Genomic DNA, 21,653 nt, shown 5'->3' on the forward strand with positions numbered 1-21,653 from the left:
TGGCATTTCTGATTTCCATTTTGGATGCAAAAGACTGAAGGACAAGGACTCAAAGGAATCATAACTGGTTTAGAATCAATCAATAATCCTTGAAAGATAACAGCTACTTCTCCACCTCGACCGGTTGTTCACGGAACATGGAAACTTTAATAATTAGGTGGAGTGGATTCATTCATACTAACAAATCCTCCTGTTGCAGCCAGGTTTCTGTCAGACAAAATAAATCAGTATATGATGATATCAGCTATCAGATCATTAACTAACAGGGACTTAGAGGAAAGAAATCAATTAGCCACATTTAATGATTTTATTCTTTTGTTCTGGTAAAGTAACTGCATCTATTTTAATACGACTTTTATGAGTTATATTTTTAGAGCTGATATTGGGTATATTTAATTTGGGCCATGGGCGAGCTGGCACTGTTTCAATAGGGTTTGGGTGGTAACAGAACCAACGGTAACAGGCTGTGGTAACCTGTGATTTCTAATTGGGACAAGGCTTAAACAATCACACACGCCCATAAATAGCTGAGTAAAGTTGTGGGTAATTGTGGTACAGTGTCAGCTCTGGAGCTGTTGAAGGACATCACAGTTCCCGCACTAGTACTGAAGTTAAAGTTAGTATACTGCTGCTGTGGCTGAGTGGTTAGATCTTTCATCCTCCAAAAGGAGTGTTAGGTGTTCGATTCCACCAGCAGTCACCTGTTGAAGTGTCCCTGGGCAAGACACCAAACCCCTCTGATGCTTGTCCCATCAGTGTTTGAATGTGATCTAAAAGCACCGATTAGTTTTTACAGATTCAGATTAACTTTGCAGAGATCTAGTAGAGTGGTGTATGAATGTGTGTGTGGAGGTAAAAGAGGGCACAGATTGTGGTGTAAAGCACTTTGAGCATCTATAGAAGTACAGTCCATTCACCATTTATTCTCATGTCAGCTTAAACTCCTCCTGGTGTCCAACCATTGCAGTTTCTGTTTCAACTCAATTATTTGACAAGAAAAATAAAGTTGGAATTGGAAACATTTTACTTGCAGTTAATAATTTATTATCATGGGGTAACTCAAGTTAGCGGAAAAATGAAACAGACTAATGACATGAGTGATCTGCTTCACAGAAAAAAGACTGACATGAAATTTATTCACACCAAAGAGAAAACCCTACCTAACCCTAACCTATGGTGTTTTTATGTGCATTCAGTTACAACACTTTATGCATTTTAACAAATAAATACATGATTGTTTAAAAATGTATTCAGATCAAACTTGTTTTAAATATTTCAACTCTTCAAGCAGTAAACTGGATATTGGATGTTTGAGCCTTAACTTTACTTCAGTTCAGTTATGACTAATCCACCCATCCATTATCTTTACCCACTTCTTCCTTTTCAGGTCATGTGGGTCACTGGTGCCCATATCCAGCAGTCACTGTACAGGCGGGGGACACCCTGGACAGGTCACAAGTCCATCACAGGGACACATAGAGACAAACGAGACAAACAACCATTCAGTCTCTCGTGCACACCTAGGGACAATTTAGAGTTACCAATCAGCCTAACATGCATGTTTTTGGTCTGTGGGAGGAAACCGGAGCACCCGGAGAAAACCCACGCATGCACGGAGAGAACATGCTAACTCCACCCAGAAAGGCTCCGAGTTGGGATTTGAACCCGGGGTGACCTGCTTGCTCAGAGGCAGCAGCTCTACCAACTGCGCCACAGTGCTGCCTCTTTTTAATTTTTTTATTATTTATTTATCGGAGACTTTGCTTTTTTTGTTTTTTGTTGGTCCTTTTAAATTATTAAAATGTTTTTTTTTTAATGTACTTGTGGTTTTATTTGCAGTTTGAAATAAAGTATCCATGTCTCTCCTTTTAATTGGTCAAACCCTCCTCAAAAAAACTTTCTTTATCTCATCTTTGAAAAAACTTTCAACTTAATTTTACACCTAGTTTGGTCACATTCTAAAAATTAAAAAAAAAGTTTTAATAATGTTTAATCATGACTCTTAAGTATTTTTTTTTAAACAAAAATAAGGGATTTTTTTGTTGTATCAAAACAATAATGTGAGACACTAAAGCAAATACTGCTAAATAAATCCAACTTGTCCTTGGGCTGAATTAAGACTTTCCTTATTTAAAATGTGTATTAGGACATAAGAGCTGTTTTAATCCAAGTTGTTAAATAAATAGAAATAAATGCAATTTAAAAAGCTACTTTGCCTCTTTAAGCCACTGAATTCATAATGAACCAGGTGAGGACAAAGCTTCAATTAATTATACTTTCATTATTTAAAGTTACTTTTTAAATTTAATCAACCAATTTTAGTGGAACCAGTTGATGAAATAAAGCCAACATTTCATTTCTTAAAGCATTTTTAGATTATTACACAATGTTGCCTTCTTTAACATCAGCTCAGAACATGTTGTCATTTCTTATTAATATATTAGTTATTTTTGTTTCATTCTATTTAGATTTTTTTTTAATGTTGTTGCATTTTGTTTTTTTTCTAGTGAGTTGCTGTTGTCTTCTTTTGACCATTTACATAATTTTCTTAGTGTTTTTATTTTATTTTTATTATATTCTATAATATTGAAGACCTGTTTACGTGCAAAAAGGCTTTGAACAGAAAGTAAGGTTTCATTATTGACCACGAGAAGATGAAGGCAAAGAAGAAGAAACACACATTTATTGGACATTTAATATTTATTGGCTTTATTCACCAAACCCTCTGGTTTAAAGGTGGTGCTGAAATGAATTTGGGACGACACTCAGAGTGGTATGCAGTCGATCCTCCATCAAGTCTGGGTCTGTTTAGCGGTATCTCTCAGCCAGAGCCTGGGCCAGGTTCTGCAGGAACTTGTCAACGGAGACGTGGACCTCAGGGGTGAAGTCAGCAGGGAAGTACATGGCCATAACCAGGATGAGGTTATGGGCGAGGATCTGTCATGGGACACATCAAAATTAAAAAAAACTTGCATGTATAGCCTTAAATATATTATTATTATTATTACTATTATTACTGATAAAATGAGGGTTAATCTGTCTTACCCTGAAGTTAGCAGGGTCCACTCGGAGCTTGAAGGCATGCAGTTCACTCAGTTTGGACAAGGCACCAGTGAGGTCATCGATACTTGCCACAGCATCTCCAACAGCAGCCATGATGGTGGCTCCATGCTTCTTCACCTGAGGAGAGCTGGGGCTCAGATCGGACCAGTGAGAAAAGTAGGTCTTGGTTTGAGGGTATGCAGTCAGCATCCTGGAAAGCACAGATATGAAGAAGTCATTACACATAAACAAGTTGGATTGCTGTTATTTGTTTTTACGTATTATTAAAATAATAAGTGATCATTGAACATACCTGCCCAGAGCTTCACCTCCAATGTCAGCAGATTTTGGGGCGACTTTGTCCCAGAAAGCCTTCACCACACTCTTGTCCTTTCCAGAGAGACTCATGTTTGCCTTTTCTTCAAGTTTCCTCAAACTATGAAAGATCTTGTGAGGAGGATTTATAACTGACTTTGTTTTATATGGAGCCAAACTGCACCACACCCAGCATTACATCTAAGCCCCGCCTCCTTTGATAGAAATTTCCAGAAGCTTTCTTTAATTCTTGAGATAAAAGTAGCCCCTCCCTGCCCTCAAGACTTTTTAAAAAAATCATTAATGTAACTTTAATAAAAACCTTAGCTCTTACTTTTTTAATGGAAGTGATATTTATTACTAAAACGGCCCATTTTAGCATGTGTGACATGCTCTGCTGGATGATTATTATAAATATTATTAATGGAGAAAATATAGATGGGTTTACATGGGCTGGCTTATAATCTCACAAACCCAATATTTTATCAATTAAATTATTAAAAATGAAGTCACACGCACAGATAAACAAATACAGAAGGTTTTTGATTAAATAATGGCAAATAGAGTGTCAAAATCCAATTACTATCATATGTTTCAGACAAACAATGCTTGCAGCTGAAATTATAATATATATCAAAATAATAAGTTGCAGATATGGTCAGTGTTGCATCGTTTGGACACAGTTACAGGGCTTATGTGCTATTATAAATTGACAAACTGTCAAGAAATACCAATTTTATAAAGATTTTGCAGTTTTTTATTATTTTTATTTTATCCCAATCACTGTAGAGTTCAATTATTAGATAGACAACAGGTGAGTCATTGAGACTACCTTTATAAATAAAGGTTACATTAAATGTGAACAATTAAACGGACTACAACTTTATATTAACAGACCAGTATTGCATAATTGAGACAACACTGTTTCCTCTACAGACAGGATGTTTTTTGTTGTTGTTGTGTGTTTTCATCTTTTGAGATGAACGACCTCTTACTGATGCGATAAATAAAAATAAGTTACTAAAGACATTAAACACTTTCACTGAACATTACAACGACTCTTACAAAATGTGCATTTAGATATAAAAGGGTGTGGCCATCTGAAAATAATGATAACTCTGAATAAAAAGAAATTGAGGCAGCTTGCAGGGCGATGGCTCCTTATCGCTTTTATTAGAGCAGCTTCTTTTTTTGATAAACCTCGAACGTTTCTCGGCCTGCACCTCGTTACATTTTAAAGTGTTTAAACAACTTTCCAGACATTGTCCCAAACTGTTTCACATCAAGCTGATAGAGAATTTGGCATTTTCCACATGGCTTGAATTTGCTTTAAATTAAATAAAATACAATTTATTCGCACTTTTTTCTCCAATTTTGGCTAAAACTTTATCTGCAGAGTGATTTTGACTTTTTGGCAAAACATCTGCCATGAAAAATAAATCAGTATGAGCTTTTTTTTTTAAATTTTGCATTGTTTTCATTTTAATGTCTAAAAATACATTTTATTGGTTGTTTTTGCTGTGAGATTTTTGTTAAACATTTCTAAACAAGTAAGGCTGATTGAGACAACATAAACTCTAATACACAATTATTTAGTTTCTGTATTTTAAACAATCTTTACAATATTGTTACACAAGAAACTGATTAAACGCACATCAGATTGTGTTTATCATCTCAAAACTGACAAACTTCCTTGTAATATTTTAGCACATTTTGTACACCTGATTCCTCCATACTTTGATCATTGCTGTTATGCTTGGGCATATTTTATGCTTTAGCATATTTTGCACATTGATTCAGTTGTGTGTACATAACTCGGTTTTGTGTGTTTGTTTTGTTGTGAACCTCCTGCACCGAGTAGTTTTTGTGTAAACTTCTCCATAAACGTGTTTATGATTCTAAGTGTTCTTTATCTTTAAATAGTCACCTGTGCTGTGACTATAAGTTTACATCCAATACGAAGTCTACTTTTTGTCATTTTGAAATCATTTTTATCGTCAAAGTGCTCCGTAGCCAATTTTGAAAAATAACAAGATGCTTTTTAAAATGTTTCATCCCTTTCCTGTTGTACGTTTGTCCTAATGAGCTGTTTTCTTCAGTGCTCAGGTCAACTGTTATATTATTATTATCTTATCGTGCTCCAAAATCCATACTTGAGTTTATTTGTTATAGACATACGTTAAACATTCCCCTGATAAACCCTTAAATCAAACGTTTTAATCCAATCCAACTTTATTTATAAAGCACTTTAAAAAACAAACAGGACCAAAGTGCTGTACAGACAAGTTAAAAAGCACAAAAGGAATAAAATACAATTTTTTTTTTTTTATTAAAATGACATGAACAGCTATGCAATTCTAAAACAAAACAATTAAAGTAGAATCAAATAAATAACTGCAATGACTTCAACATCTCACATGGTGTCAAATGTCTGGGACAAAAGATGAGTTTTAAGATGGGATTTAAAAGCAGACAGCGATGAGGCCTGACTGATGTGGAGAGGCAGACTTTCCATAGTTTAGGAGCTGATACAGCGAAGGCATGACTTTAATTCTTTAATGACTTAAATCAGTATCTGACCACCTTTAAACAACTGAAAATTAAATATAGTGTTCACTTTGTGTTTACTGTTGTGTCCTTGAACTCCGAGAGCCGCCAGTCGACTCACTTTGACGACCATTAAGACCATCAACCTCTGTGTTGTCTCCACAGCTGCGATAATGTTGGTTTTCTGCGTTTTTACCCATAAGCACAAAAAATAAAAATCAGTTTTTTTTCTGCTAACTTTCTGCTCTTTTAAATTGGAACATCATCAACTTGCGGCACTTTCAAAACCTGCTAAACAAAAATCTAATTTTTATTCCATAACATTCAAACTGGACATCTTTTATTTTCTTTTTAGCCTGAACTGCCTTTTAGTTTAACTGTATTTTATTATTGTGCTGCTTTTTTCTTTGTTTTTAATTAATTTTTAATTTATTTGCTTATTTCTGAACATTTTTTTTTGTGGACGGAAAATCGGTCAACTCCTGTTGTTTTTAAATAAATTTGACCAGTTTGGCTTGTGGTCGGCATCGCAGCAGGTCATAGTAAATAAATGGGATTAAACCCTTTCCCCATCTGGTGCTACATATCAAATCTACACTACATCCTTGGCTAAATGTCCTATTTTTTAAATGAAAACAGCTACACCTAAACAGTGGCACGTGTCAGTTTTACATAGAATAAAGATGCATTCTTTTTTTATACATAAAATAATACATTGTTAGATGCTCAATAGACAAAACCAATAACAGAACATGTCTAAGAACAGAACTGTAGACTGTGAATAACAGTGCTGATGAGTTTATTAGCTTTAATAAAACCTTTTTTATAGGGTGAACAGTTTGAAATCCATTGGTTTTCATCAAAAAGCTCTGAGAATTTATACATTTCAATATTATATATAGCTCTTGAAAATATTTTAATAATATTTTTGCCTTTAATATGATTTTGAAAAGAGGTAAAACGGTGAATATAAACAATGGACTTATGTCTTTCTGCAATATATAAAGCAAAAATATGTGTCCTAATTTTTATGTTTGACCTTTCGATCCAATAAGATCACATAGGTTTGTCAACCTTGATATATAAAGGCTATAAAACTATATATTTATTAATTTTTTCTTATCAGCCTTTTCCAGACGGTAATGATAATCATTCTGGGTATAACCCAACATTGCGCTGACTCTCCTCCAATCAGACGCCTCCTGGGCAGGGAGGAGTGGCGTTGTGAAATTAATAAAAAGCTCCCAGATTAGCCTTCTATAAAGTGTGCCATCAGAGACTCTTGAAAATCTTCTCTGTAGAATAAAAACCAACCCTAACACCGTCACCATGGTCGAGTGGACAGATGCTGAGCGCAGCGCCATCACCAGCCTGTGGGGAAAGATTGATGTGGGTGAGATTGGACCCCAGGCCCTTTCCAGGTGACCCTTACACAGATTTTAACTCGTGCATTTACTTTTCTCTTAAACACTTTTTATTTTTGCACGTTCACCATGCTCTTTTGAGAAAATAATTTAAAACGTTGTATTTTTTCTCCCACATCAGGCTTTTGGTTGTGTACCCCTGGACACAGAGGCACTTTGGATCATTCGGAAACCTCTCCACCTATGCTGCCATTACCGGAAACCCCAAAGTGGCCGCTCATGGAAAAGTAGTGATGGGTGGACTGGAAACCGCCGTGAAGAACCTGGACAACATCAAGAACGCCTACGCCAAGCTGAGCGTGATGCACTCCGAGAAGATCCATGTGGACCCCGACAACTTCAGGGTAGGTTTTATCATTTCTGGAGGATGAGGTTGCATCTTAATGTTTTAAACTCCCATTTAAAACCTTCATTGTCACATTCTTCTTATTTTAGGCTCTTGCTGAATGCATCACTGTGTGCGTGGCCGCCAAGTTTGGCCCCAGCGTCTTCACCGCTGGAGCTCAGGAGGCCTGGCAGAAGTTCCTGGCTGTGGTTGTCTCCGCCCTGGGCAGACAGTACCACTAAGTGTCTTTGCTGCACCATTTGCTGTCTTGAGGCTGTTGCAAACTAAAAATAAAACCTTTAAACATGATACATCTCTGTTTGTTGCTGTTTGGTTATTGGTGACCTTAAATTTATTTGCTTATAACAAACATCTCTGCGGTGATGATTTACTGATTATTAGTTTAGAAATAAAACTATTAGAAGACGTAAAACCCTAACACGACCACAGAAACAGCATGAACCCATGTTCAAAACGAGAGGTGGGAGAGGGTTTTTGAAAGTCTACAAAAACAAAAGTTTCCCTCATGAAACAAGTTTATTTATATACAATTTTACATGAGGAAAAAAATAAAATAAAATATACCACAACCCGCTCGTTTAGTTATGTACTTTGCATTTTCAGAGAATAAACATGGTTGGTCATTTGACTAATCTAAAATGGTTATTTTGAAATAATCAACGTGGCAATATAAATTTAATAACAAAACATTGAGAAAAAAAAATAGCAGGATCTCATGTGTAGTACACATGAGATCCCATTGTCTAACTGGTGTACCGAGTCTCCTGTCCCTTTTTACTTAATCAGATAATCATCAAATTTTTAATTTAATTTTGTCATATTCTATGTCATAAGCTAAAAGCCACAATAACCACAATTCAAAAGTCTAAATAACAAAAAAGAATTGACTGCACTGTTTAAGCAGAGCAGTAGAGCACATGTACACACATACCCATCAAAGTAGCATCTTTGTATGAAGCCTATTCCAAACATAATAAAGAAAATCATGTCTCTCTTGTAAATGAGTCCCCGAGGCTCAATGGGATTAACCTGTATAAATAAAGGTTGAATGAATGAATGAATATAAATATTCCGGTTTATTTTATTTGGCTCATAATTTGCAAGACGGCCAAAAGCGCCATTCATCGGTTAAATCCTGCAAAAAGACTAAACTCTTAACCTCTAAAACACAAAATATTTATTAGAAGTTTTACATTTTCAAATTGTCTTTTAGATTATTTATTTATGGGGGGGGGGGGGGGGGGGGCAATAATGAGAATGTGAACTTCAAGGACAATACAGGTAAAAACTACACATTGACCTAACTTGAAAACCACTCTATCAGCTCAAATTACTACTTTGTTTTTATGATTATTATTATTCAACATTCATTATTGGGTTATATTTACAGAAGCAGGAGGAACGTACAACTTACTTCCTGTTTCCAGCCGAACGCTTTTTAAAGTGGCGCATAACAATGTGAACAAAATAGAAGATGGGTGTGCGGCTAAATTTGTAGGCTGCAACTGTTTTATGTATTTTTACGGTCAGTGTCTTCGTCCTATTATCATTAATATGAAATAATATAAAGTTCAGATGAAATAAACGAGCAGCTGCTGTTTTTAGACAACTATCTCGACTAACGGAACGTTAGCTAGAATGCTAACATGATGCTTAACCCATCAGCCGGTTCACCAGATGACAGAAAACCCATGTACTCTCAGTCACAAAATAACTTTTACAAAAGTGGGGATAAAACCAGCCCTATTAGCGTCATACTGGTTAGCTCTGGCAGCCGAGGGAACAAACTTCTTTTTCGGTATCCCTTCCAAAGAGTCGATGAATGTCCGTCATCTCTCTCAGGTAGGAGCAGCGTCTTCACCATTACTCCAATCATCGAGAACCAGTTTATGTAGGAAAACCATATTTTTCCACCTTATTATGTAACCTACATTTATAAGAGTAGGTCATTTGTTTATTTTTCAAACAAGCTTCGTTTCTTTTAAATGTTTTGTTGCGACTGTCGAGATTATGTAAGCTCCTCAAAAACTACATGATACTGTAATAAAGTGCACATCACAATACCTTGAATAAGTAAGAAGACATGAAGTAACTTAGAAGTACATGGATCATGATTGTCATTAGCAATTAAGATCAAGAAGTCTGTTTTGGCTCCTGGTTATTAATCTGATGTAAAGTTTAGATTTGTTTAAATACTTGAAACAGCATTCAAAAACAGTCACGGTAGCTTTTATATTTACTAACTGATATTAATTTCTGTCCTCAAGCAAAGCAACGAAACCCATATGCACTGAATGTAACGGGCGATGTTCTTGAAGATCAAGATGGAGATTCAAGGTATGCAATTATTGTATTAATTTGAAAATGATTTATGAATTAGTTTCAACAAACAAAGTCAATTCTGTTATAGCATTTTAGTTTATTGGGCTTCTTTTCTTTTCTTTTGAGCTTTTTTCTCTCTTCAAATTGAGGCTTTGCATCCAAAACTTTGATTAAAGTTTACGGTTAAGCACTTTTTTTTAAATGTTGTGTAAATATTTCCTTAATTTTTTTTCCATATGCTTTAAGTAAACAATTTTCCAGTGCCTTGTTAAAGTTATGTGTGAGTGAGAAAAACTTCCTGAGAAATATAGCACATATGTCATGTTTTAGAACATGTTTGAAAACAAAAATGAGCCTGTCAGCATTTATGTTGCCATTTTGTTGCCTGCAATTTGTTGAATTTGATATTTTGTGACAAAAGGCTGCAGGAGCTGCTGAAAAGTCAAGAAAACCTGAACAAAATGCACCTTAATTTTTCATCATGTTGAAACAAGGTTGTGAATCTCTGTGTCCCAAAAGGAAAACCCAAGAACCAAAGCAAGGAACCCTTTAATGTCTGTTTTTGTATCATTTTTATTTGGTCGCCACTTCACAGATGGTGTTGCTGGTTGGTTCTTTGCTTAAGTTGCCTTTAACTTTATATAGACCAGTGTAAAATGACTGGCATTTTAGATAAACTTTTGTCATTTTATCTAACTAATTTAGATTGAAATATATTTTTCTTCACAACACATTAAAGGTGATATTATTATTATTATTTTTTTTGGCTTACATTCATGGAAATAGCTTAAATAAAGCAATGTGCTATTATTATTGATACATAATCATAAACTGTATATATGAGATAACTTAACTCTTTCCTGCTGCTATAGTGGGTCACCATCTGATTTATTAGACAGGTGGAAGTGGCAATTAATGTCCACAAGTCAACATACAAACCAGCTTTTTCACATCACAGGATCACATGTTTGTTTGGGTTGCTTTAATGTCCATATTACAGTATACATTTAGCCCAACTCTGTGTGTTGCATTTTCCCTTTTGTTTGCTTTTTTTCTTCTTTTTTGTGGCCCAATCCACATTTCAGGGAGCAATCTCCACTAACTGACGAACAGTTGGTAGCAGGGTAAGACCAAATCATTCTGAAGCACTTTTCCTTTGCCTAGACCGCCCCTGTCTTTTTTACCTCTTCTTTTCTGTTTTGTGCCCTGTATGGATCTCCGGCCCTGTTCTCAGTTATATTCCTGTAAATAATCAATGGACAAAATGTCAAATGCAAGCTACAGTTCAGCCAATACTGCTCATTTTTGTTTTTTAAATAATGGTGGTGGAGTAAGTCCTTAGTTTGCTTAATTTTTTCTGGAAGTTAATATTTTAATTTTATACCTCTTTGATTGCAGCATGAGTTTACTTCAGTCAAACCAGCATGAGTTTTTCACATTCCTCATTCGTAAACCATTCAAATCTCACTTTTTCTGCCAGGAAGTTTCTTCCTCCTCTTTTTTCCAATAGCCACAGTCATTTTAATTTTTTAATGTTTAATGTAATTTTTAAAATCCCATTACAGTCAGCTACGTCTAATTAATGCAACCTCTTTTATAAACTTGAATGCGAAAACTGGGAGCAAACCGATAATTTATACTTTCTCACTTGCATCAACTTCCCTTGTTCCGTCTCTGTTCCCACTCCACACAGTTTCTCACGGAGTCTGCTGTATATTTTTTTTTACTTTGAGGTTTTCTGACATCATCCTGGCCACCATCCTGGCCACTAAGTCTGATATGAGTGGAAAGAAGTTTGAACTGAAGATTGACAATGTTCGATTTGTGGGGCACCCTACCCTCCTTCAGCATTCTCCTATCATACAGGTAAAAATATGTTTTTTGGTATTTACTCCTGCAGAGGCAAAAAAAAAAAAAAAAAAAAAACTCACCAGAAAGGAAATGTTTTTAGAGAATACAGTCTAGTTAATATTATCAACAGGTTTCCCTTGAGTAATAAAGCAGTATTTCAGAGTCAGAGTCAGAGTTTCTTTATTGTCATTCGCACCTCATGTGGTACATGTGGTGGAGCGAAATTATGTACATAGGGTCCCAGTTACATCCAACAATAAAATGTATAAGAAAAACAGTAACATCTAAGATATGAACTAAGAAAAACACCAACTAAATATACACTAAGCACTCATAACATAAAACATTGAACATCACCACAAACATGAACATGAGTCTGTGAGCAGATGTGCACGCATGAACACATCAACATTGAAACAGATCAGCAGCAACATGAAACAGATCAGCAGCAACATGATATGGTTTTTCACAGTGATTATTCTAGTTAGAGATTCATGAGTCTAACAGCCTCAGGGTAGAAGCTGTTCCTCAGTCTAGTGGTTCGCAAATAAGATTTCATCTTTTTCTTGCCTGTGATGCTTTAATGTTTAGTAGTCACAACAGCTACATGGGCATTTTAACACTGACAGTATTCAAATAGCTCAACAGCAAAAACACAAAACGAAATACAGTTTAGTGATTGAAAATCGAAATTGCTGCTTCCGTTGCCTCTGTTCGTAGATCCTGTGGCCCATCTGAAAAATGCTGCTGATAATCACTGTAATTACTTAAAGTGTAGTTATTCAGAATTAGATCCACTGTATTTATTCATTGTTGTTTAATCGCTCTGTGTTCACTCAAACATCCAGATGTTCAGGCTGGACAACACGAATGATATAAACTGTCATTTAAGGAGGTCCACAATGTTTCTTAAAGACTGGAACAAGTCAAATCGTCAACTAAAAAAAATCGAGTTCTGTCTGATCTGATCTGTATTTTTATTTTTATTTTCCTTTTAACAAATTATCACTATTGTCAAAAGTTTAGAAACAACTCGTTCAAACTAAACATGTCCAGAATGTAACTATTTTATTCACCACAGGATCTACTTTTCAATCACAGCATCTCATCAGCGTATTGTTTAGCATTCGTTTAGCGTATATCTTAGTTTATATCAGATCCTTATATACCGTTTCTTTTATACTTTATATTTGTGCTATAGTTGGATGTAACTGGGACCCCGAGTGCACAATTGCGTTCCATCTCTTGTACCACATGTGATACGAATAACAATAAGGATACTTGAACTTGATGTTCTCTGTTCAAGTCAGCTGTTGATCAAAATATATCTTTAAAAAACTAAAGTACTCTCTTATCTCACAAAATGGTATCTTGGTATTATGGTATCTAAGGGTTTTTATATTTGTGAAAAACTATTTTTTTATGCAGTAAAACGTTTTATTTTAGTGACAGTTTACAAAGGTTTCCATGTCACTCTCTATACTCTACTTTTATTTTTAATTAAAGACTGAGTTGTATTGTAGCCGTTAGACTTCTTTGACTATTTAGGAAACTTGTAGGCTTTATCAGTTAAATGGGAGCAGTTACATCCTAAAATGCCCCCTAGAGTTCGACTACAACTTTGTCTTAACGTTGTTTTTTGTCAACCGTTTCGTTTGTGCTGTTGAGGTATTTTACTGGCTGTAGAGATGATATGGATGTTGCAAACATAAAGCATTTTAGTATTTATTTTTTTATCATTGTCATGTGAAAATAAACTTATTACTGTACTGTAATGAAATGTAAAAACACACAGTTTAAAAGAAAATGGCCAAAGAGTCTGAGTTTAGAATTTAAATTGAACTATTTACCATTTTTATTAGATTCTGTGTTTTTGTGCCAAGTTACTAAACACTGCATGGAAACAATTTCTTCTTTATTTAAGCTCTTTTCTAATTCCGTAATTAGCATTTTAATAGCTAGACTAATAATAAAAAAGATTTGTTATTTAAATTTTTATATTTGTAAACAGACTGTAATTTTTGCCTAGCTTGAAAAATAAGATTTGAAATTCATTTCTTTCGTTTAGACAAAGTATTTTAGTAAATCTAAAGCTGTGAGGGGGCTTTTATAAAATAAATATTTGTTCCATCACAGTTAACATTTTTAAAAATATGTTTGTCTACAGCTTTCAACACTTAACATTGACCGTGTTGTAAATAAGACGACAGACTGTTTCACTTTCTCTCCGTAAAACGTGTTTATTTTTGCAGCGTACCAACTTTTTGTTTTTTATTGTTACAGGTTTCCAAAATCGATCCTTCGCCTAAGAGAGAAATGCCTACAATGATTCTGTTTAATGTGGTGTTTGCGCTGAGGGTAAGACACTTTATATGATTTATATTTTAAATCGTCATATTTGTGCACATAAAGTACCAACTTTGGTATAAATGTACACAACAAAGCCTTGTTATTTTAATATAAACATTTGTACATATTTGAGCTGACTGTGGGTGGGACGCTTCAAGTTTGTGTTCTGGTAATCGGTATTCTTTGAATGGGAGGGGCGCTTCAGATGATAACGCTTCACTATCTGTGACAACATGGGAACTGAAGCAGGAGGGGGCGTTTTGTTTATTTTTAATCATGCAGCCCAATAAGGCACAGCCCCGTCCTGCCCACGCTGAGTCATGCTTCTCTGCAAGTCCAAGTGTAGCTCAGATGAAGCTGAAAGTGCTTTGTCATGTTTTGTGCATATGTCCATGAACTACATTAGTTGTACTTGAAACACCTTCACAACCTTCTAAACGTTAATAACACGCGGTTAAACAATTTTAGTCATTTTTTCATTAATATTGTATGTGTTTATTATTCGTTTCATTTGAGTCTGAAAAGGCACACAGGCTTTAATTGGACGCGCAGAACATTTGGTTACGCTGTTTTCATTGTTTGCCACTTCAGGCAAACGCTGACCCGTCCGTGATCAACTGCATGCACAACCTGTCTCGGCGCATCGCTATAGCCCTGCAGCACGAGGAGCGCCGCTGCCAGTACCTGACCAGAGAAGCCAAAGTCATGCTGGCTGTCCAGGATGAGATTACCACCATGACTGAAAGTGAGAAACCCACTCAGAGTCCACAGCAGAGTCGAAGCTCTGTCTCTGTCCAGCTGGGCGATTGATGTGTTTTTAATCTTTAAGTATTTTAACGGTGTGCTAACTTTGAGGCATGTTGTTTCATACAGGAGCATGTTTTAACTGTGGTTTCTCCCTCCTGATGTCAGCAGATGGAAGCCCCCAGTCCCCGTTTAGACAAATTCTGCCCAAATGTAAACTAGCCAGGGACTTGAAGGAGGCTTACGACAGGTCTGTGCTTAAACACGCCGTCATTTATTGAATAATTTATTCTGACATTAAACAAGTTATATATTTCATAAAGCTGATGAAGCTAATAATCATTTTTCAGCCTTTGTACAACGGGTGTGGTGAGAATTCATTTAAACAACTGGCTGGAAGTAAGCTTCTGTTTACCACATAAGATCCACAGAATAGGTGGTAACCATATACCCCCAGAGGCACTGGAGCGCAGCCTAAAGGCTATAAGGTACATTTAATTTTATATTGAACTGTATATTTCTCTGGGATATCAAATGCATCGTTTTGTTTCACCACGAGTTTAACAGAAGCAACATATTTGCAACAAATCGTGCAGGAGCAAATGCTATTTTCAGAACTGTTCTATGTGCATTTTAAAGTGAAATATTTTTTTCTGGTACTTTTGAAGAACCACACACACACATATCATAAAGTCAAACTTCTGATTTGTCATTTGCACCACATGTGGTGGAACGAAATTGTGTACAGGGTCCCAGTTACATCCAATAAAAGGATAAATTGTAAAGAAAACCAGTAATAAGATCTAAGATGTGAACTAAGAAATATGCTAAACTAAGAATAAACTAAGCACTAGTAGTACAAGAGACACGTACTTCACCCCATAAACCTCTTCTGTTACCTTAATACAGTTCAAGATTTATGATGAGAATGACCACTTTGATAATATGAACATTGTAGGATTTATTTTTATTTTTTGTATCACACTAAATATGCACCAGACTATATCTTTATATGCAATAAAGTTATAAGTGAAGCCCACATAAACTCAAAACATGCAGAAAAATGACCCGTCACGTTTAAAAGTTTCCCTTTGATCCATGTTGTTGAGTGAATGCTAATATTTATAATAATAATAATAATAATGTGTTAAATTTGTATAGCACTGTTCACGAAACCCAAAGATGCTGTATAAAGGAGATCACACTAAGGAACACAAGACTTAAGAAATTAACCAACAGTTAATTGAGCAACATCGTTCAGGGAACTGTGAAATGTTAAATTGTATGCTTCAGATATTTTGGATGTTTTTTTTATATATTTCTAGAAATGAAGCATGTCTGCATGGAAAGCATTTCAGAGAGATGGGGTTGTAATTCTGCTGCTCTGTCACTGAACGTTTAGGGTGAAGGACTGAGAGCAGCCCATCGGTTTGGACAGCCTGTTAAAACACCTCTGAGCCTTGAATCTATAGTGTCTAATCAGTTTGTGTCATAAAAGTGCTGTGTCATTCTTAGCTGAGGTCAGATTTTTATTTATTTTTTTGTTATGTGCAATTAAGAGCAACTTGATTCATACAAAGTAATTATGTGCTATACTGCCTTTGGTCTGTACTTTGAAGCGCACTATGGTCCGCTTTGTTTCTTTTAGTTGTTTCAAGTTTTAAAATAAAACACAAAGGTGACTTGACCTTTTACAGTAGCAGCACAGATTTTCTCCTTAGGGCTCATCCTTTTATGTTTAACTTTCAATTTAGTCCTTTATTTTGATTTATATTTGAACATTGCACTCGATAATTGATAAATCTTTGACCCCCGCAGGCCTTATCATGCCCTGCTGCTGCTGGAAAGTGACAAGGCGCTGCTCAGCCAACTTCCACTGGACTGCTCACCCGCGATGGTTCGCCTCATAAAAATCTGCTCGGCGGTGAAAAACCTGCAGCAGCTTGCACAGGATGCTGACCTGGCTTTACTGCAGGTGCCAAACACAGAAACTGCTTACATATTCTCTGCATCACTCTCTACGAGAGATATAATACATTTTTAATTAGTTATAGTTACTTTTTCTTAGCACTTTTATTTAAAATGATCCAAATACAAAGAGAAATCTGGGCTTGTTGTATTGTTACATTACTGCCCTCTAGTGGTCAATCTGTAGTATTTGAATTGTAGTGAAGACCTGTTTGTAAAACCATAACCAACATTTTCTTGCATTATCATTCATGATATATATATTTTTTTATTTGGATCCTGCTGTTTCACATTACATATAGTAAATAACTTTATATTTCTTTTTCCAGGTCTTTCAAATTGCTGCTCACTTAGTTTATTGGGGCAAGGCGATCATCATCTTCCCACTATGTGAGAATAACGTCTACATGCTGTCACCTCATGCCAACATCTCCCTGTAAGTTTGATGTAGTATCAGTCTTCAGAGTTAAAGAACCACTTTAATATGTTTTAAAGATATTCAGTATTAAACTTTGAACACATTAATTTATAAGCTCTATCATGAATATTATGTGCTATTTGTTTTTGAATAGATACTCCCCACTGGCCGAGCAGTTTGCCCAGCAGTTTTCTGGCCATGACCTGCCCTCCATGTTAGCGAAATTTTCATTACCTGTCTCACTGGCTGAGTTCAGAAACCCCCTGGAGGCTCCTGCGCAGGAGGTGAGATTATTGTAACTGTTGAAAGACAATAAATGTACGACCATTTATTTATAAAAAGAAACGGTGATGACAGTAGAAGTGGAATTCAACGATATCACAGACATCTATCCGAGACATTTTAAATCACCGTTATTTTTTTTTATTTAAGTGAAATTATCTGTGCACCTGCTTTTTTAATTCAAAAATAAATAAATAAAAATTAATAGAAGTGTTTGTGTAAATTAGTGTGGACCGATGTTCTGTGGTTCTGTGTTTTAGTTTTTGGTCCATATTTTTGAAACTGAAAGTTATGATCAAATGGGATATTTGACTAATACGATGAAAATGTTTCACAATTGACCAAACTGGACGTCTTTTCAGTTTTTCCCTCTTCAGGAGTCGACACACAGAGTCATCCTCACTCCAACTGCCTCCATGTCCTCTAACTGCATCCATATATCTCCTATTTGTCTTATTCCTGGCAGCTGCATTTCTAACATCCTTCTACCAGTATACCCACTGTCCCTCCTCTGGACATGTCCAAACCATCTCAGTCTCTAACTTTATCTCCCAGTTGTTCACCCTGCGCTGTACCTCTCCTCTGATCATCTCATTCCTGATCTTATCCATCCTTGTCACTCCCAAGGAGAACCTTAACATCTTCATTTCCACCACGTCCAGTTCTGTCTCCTGTCTTTTTGTCCATGTCTCTGTCTCCAGATCAGACAACGTAGCTGCTCTCATCACTGTCTTGTAAACTTTTCCTTTGAACTTTGCTGACACCCTTTTGTCACAAATCACTCCTGAAACTTTTCTCCATCCTACCTGGACTCTTTTTTTCACCTCTTTACCACATTCCCTATTTTCCTGGACAGTTGACCCTAAGTGGACATCATGGTATCTTAAAACAGGCACGAGACTTTTGCTCAAACCTTGTGAAAAATGTTTTTTGAGGTTTTAAATCAAGTCATCTTATCTTACATTGTCTTCTGTTCAGACTCATTTGCAATCACAAGAAGTGCTCCCTGCTGGTCATCAGATTTTTTTTGCACTAATACTTAAGTTGAACTATAAAGGACAAACACATATGAGCTCCAGCACATGCACATCTCTCTTTTTTAATGTGAACTAGACTAGTGTCATGGCTCTTTCCTGCTGCTGTCATTTGAGCTTGTGCGTTGCTCACAAGATTTAAAAGGTGTTTAATTTGGCACGTGAATACGCAGCCTCTCTTAAATTATAATTCAGTTTGTTGATCTGTTTCTGAACAGGCCCAGTTGATTCAGATGGTGGTGTGGATGCTCCAGCACCGCCTGCTTATCCAGCTGCACACTTATGTTTGCCTTCTGGTACCGCCCAGTGAAGATGAGCCTGGACTGAGGGATGAAGAGCTTCCTCTGGCCACCCGAGTGGGAGGCCGGAGTCTCAGCACCCCGAGCGTTCTTAGTTTTGGTTCACCAAGTAGGTCCTCCCTCATTTCTGTCCTCTCAGAGGTAAAACAGATTGTAGTGAGTCTTTGACCGTTTGTCCTCTCTGTGTGTGCAGCGAGCAGCGATGACATGACGTTAACCAGTCCCAGTATGGAAAATTCCAGTGCAGAGCTGCTGCCTGGTGGAGACTCTCCACTCAACAAAAGGATGACAGAAACACAACTCACAAGTCTGTCCGAGCACGAGAGGCAGGTCTTACTTAACATCCCAGCTGCACAAAACCCAGAGGATCTGCGCATGTTTGCCAGGTAATTATTCAGTTGCTTTCAGCGCACAAGAAGTGCACGTGTTTTTGTGTTTCAGGATGAGCGATGACTCTCATTGTTTCGTTTAATTTTCAAAGATGAGAACTGACCACGTGTTGATCTTTTTGTACTTTTTCTGTGTACATACGAATATTATAAATACAGAGCGCACCATACAACTTTATTTATAAAGCACTTAAAACAGCAGCCAGCCAAAGTGCTGAACAGCAAAAATAACACAAGCAAAGGACACAGGATAAAATGCATAGATCCAAATAGGTAAATATAATAACTAAATGACTAATGTTATTGAACACAGACAAGTTAAAATCAGTTCACACAGTGTCAAAAGCCAGGGAATAAAAGTGAGTTTTTAAACAAGACTTAAAAACAGTGAGAGAGGGAGCCTGCCTGACATGTAGTGGTAACTCATTCCACAGTCTTGGACCTGCAACAGAGAAGGCCCTGTCACCTGTGAGCTTCAAACAAGTGCCTGGAACCAATAAAAGCATCTGATCTGCTGACCTCAGAGAGCACTGTGGGACATATGGCTGCAGCAGATCAGCGAGATAAGAGGAGGCAGAACTGTTCAGAGATTTAAAAACTTACAGAAGGATTACTACATCTTAGTTCCCTCAAGTCCACGTCACAAAACACTAAGATTATAAAAGGAACATAAATGCTGTTCTCATCTGGTCATTCAAGACTCAAACTGTAAGCGTAGGTACAGCAGTCCCTCGCTCTATTGCGGTTCTCGTGGACTCGCTCCATCGCGGTTTTTCAAAATAAGATTGGACATGACACACAAATGGCTGATTGATGGATGAGCCGCATGATCGGCATGACATATTTATTTAAAATTAATTATTTTAAATTATTTAGCACCTGCTGCATCTGTGTGCAGCCCACAGCTGCAGGAGAAGCTCCCTCCTGCACTGTGTCATACAGTATCTCTGCTCTGCAGCGGAGAAGTGGGCGTGGCCGAGAGCACTGGCAGAGAGCTGATTTCATAACGTTCTGTGCTTTTTTAGAGCGTTTAAAGTTTAGACAATGTTTAGAATATTGAATAATTTTTTTGCAGAGATAAACAACTTTTTACACGAAGGCACAGGTTTCAACCGTGAATGTTGTAGCTTCGACAAGACGGAGGTTTTTTCCCCGAGGTCGGCCTGTTAGCTTAGCTCGTAGCTTAGCTTCTCAGCTTAGCTGCTTTTAACAATCCAAAAATGCAATTTTGGACGGTGAAAACAGATTTAAAAAAAAAAAGAGGAGAAAGGGAGGGGTCCATGAAGGGCACCGGAGTTGAACCCTTTGTCATCCAGTGTCTTCAGTAGAAAGAGAGACACGAAGAAACTATAAAGCCGATAAATGAAAATGAGGTCGGTAATTTTCATTTATCATGCGATTAAACGATTTATTGTTTATCACGACAGGCCTAACTTCAGCTCTTTGCAACCTGCAAGCGCTCTCGGCCACGCCCACTTCTCCACTCTGCACTGAGAACAGCTGATCAGCTGCAGGAGAAAGCTGTGGGCTGCACAAAGGTGCAGCAGGTGCTAAATAATTTATTTCAAATAAAAATTCCATGCTGATCGTGCAGCTCATCCATCAATCAGCCAGTTGTGCGTCATGTCCAATCTTATTTTGAAAAACTGCGATAGAGTGAGTCCACAATAAACGAACCGCGAAGTAGCGAGGGACTACTGTATTCAAATACTTGGGGTTACAGTTAATTTTCTCGTGTTAGATTTTGAAAACAGCACAGTAACTAGGAATCATTTCTTCGTGTTGTCCACATCACATGAATTAAAAATCGCATCAAAGCTTCAAAAGTTTTTAACAGAGTCTGATTCCATTTTTTATTTATTTTTTTATTTTTTTTATCCATTATGTTGACTACTTCCAGACTGCTGCATTATTTCCGGGGACATCACCACCTGGAAGAAATGATGTACAACGAGAACATGAGACGCTCGCAGCTCAAGACTCTGTTCGACAAGTTTCGCAGCGTCCTCGTGGTGACCAACCACGAGGACCCCATCATTTCCATCTTCCAGTCCCCCATGGATTAGTGGCGCCGAGGCCGTAACGGCACTTGAAAATACGTCAGAGATCAGTTGAATCTCCTCACAGCGAAGTGCTCTTCAAAGACGGTCTTTACAGACTGATTTGCATTAATGTGTAAAGATTTAAAACGTGTAGAACGGGTTTTTCTCTTTGAGCCAAATGTTTGTTTACAATATTAAATTATTTTTTTCGTCCCAGACATGCCTTAAGGGTCCTCTGTGGAGAAGGAGTTTTGATAATATCTCCCCACCTCACAATCTGT

The 21,653-nt window shown here is 36.7% G+C and overlaps 3 protein-coding genes across 3 annotated transcripts; 2 read left to right on the forward strand and 1 right to left on the reverse strand.

Moving 5' to 3' along the window:
- Positions 1-2,744: 2,744 nt before the first annotated feature.
- Positions 2,745-3,471, reverse strand: LOC119421767 (hemoglobin subunit alpha-A). The gene is made up of 3 exons (XM_037689125.1): positions 3,356-3,471; positions 3,046-3,253; positions 2,745-2,937 (listed from the first exon to the last, which is right to left on the reverse strand). Exons 1-3 carry the CDS (start codon positions 3,448-3,450, stop codon positions 2,809-2,811), a joined length of 432 nt encoding a protein of 143 aa, XP_037545053.1. The 5' UTR covers positions 3,451-3,471; the 3' UTR covers positions 2,745-2,808.
- A 3,758-nt stretch (positions 3,472-7,229) lies between these two features.
- Positions 7,230-7,895, forward strand: LOC119421045 (hemoglobin subunit beta-A). The gene is made up of 3 exons (XM_037688437.1): positions 7,230-7,325; positions 7,450-7,672; positions 7,764-7,895. Exons 1-3 carry the CDS (start codon positions 7,234-7,236, stop codon positions 7,893-7,895), a joined length of 447 nt encoding a protein of 148 aa, XP_037544365.1. The 5' UTR covers positions 7,230-7,233.
- A 1,221-nt stretch (positions 7,896-9,116) lies between these two features.
- Positions 9,117-21,460, forward strand: nprl3 (NPR3-like, GATOR1 complex subunit). The gene is made up of 13 exons (XM_037688438.1): positions 9,117-9,516; positions 9,942-10,011; positions 11,730-11,862; positions 14,131-14,205; positions 14,788-14,941; positions 15,109-15,190; positions 15,291-15,428; positions 16,759-16,915; positions 17,238-17,344; positions 17,481-17,610; positions 18,861-19,050; positions 19,135-19,327; positions 21,231-21,460. The coding sequence occupies exons 1-13, from the start codon at positions 9,321-9,323 to the stop codon at positions 21,394-21,396; spliced, it is 1,791 nt and encodes a 596-aa protein (XP_037544366.1). The 5' UTR covers positions 9,117-9,320; the 3' UTR covers positions 21,397-21,460.
- Positions 21,461-21,653: the final 193 nt, after the last annotated feature.

Source organism: Nematolebias whitei, chromosome 15, assembly GCF_014905685.2.
Source record: "Nematolebias whitei isolate Nwh7 chromosome 15, NemWhi1, whole genome shotgun sequence".
NCBI classification, from domain to species: domain Eukaryota; kingdom Metazoa; phylum Chordata; class Actinopteri; order Cyprinodontiformes; family Rivulidae; genus Nematolebias; species Nematolebias whitei.

Bases quoted from the DNA above. Each gene is read 5' to 3' on its own strand.
- LOC119421767 (XM_037689125.1), bottom strand. From the start codon at position 3,450: ATGAGTCTCTCTGGAAAGGACAAGAGTGTGGTGAAGGCTTTCTGGGAC. The intron at 3,254-3,355 runs GTATGTTCAATG...TGTGCTTTCCAG, and splicing joins GGAGGTGAAGCTCTGGGCAG to GATGCTGACTGCATACCCTC. The intron at 2,938-3,045 runs GTAAGACAGATT...GTCCCATGACAG, and splicing joins TGGACCCTGCTAACTTCAGG to ATCCTCGCCCATAACCTCAT.
- LOC119421045 (XM_037688437.1), top strand. From the start codon at position 7,234: ATGGTCGAGTGGACAGATGCTGAGCGCAGCGCCATCACCAGCCTGTGG. The intron at 7,326-7,449 runs GTGACCCTTACA...CTCCCACATCAG, and splicing joins GGACCCCAGGCCCTTTCCAG to GCTTTTGGTTGTGTACCCCT. The intron at 7,673-7,763 runs GTAGGTTTTATC...TTCTTATTTTAG, and splicing joins TGGACCCCGACAACTTCAGG to GCTCTTGCTGAATGCATCAC.
- nprl3 (XM_037688438.1), top strand. From the start codon at position 9,321: ATGATGCTTAACCCATCAGCCGGTTCACCAGATGACAGAAAACCCATG. The intron at 10,012-11,729 runs GTATGCAATTAT...TTTTACTTTGAG, and splicing joins GATCAAGATGGAGATTCAAG to GTTTTCTGACATCATCCTGG. The intron at 17,611-18,860 runs GTGAGATTATTG...GTTTCTGAACAG, and splicing joins TGGAGGCTCCTGCGCAGGAG to GCCCAGTTGATTCAGATGGT.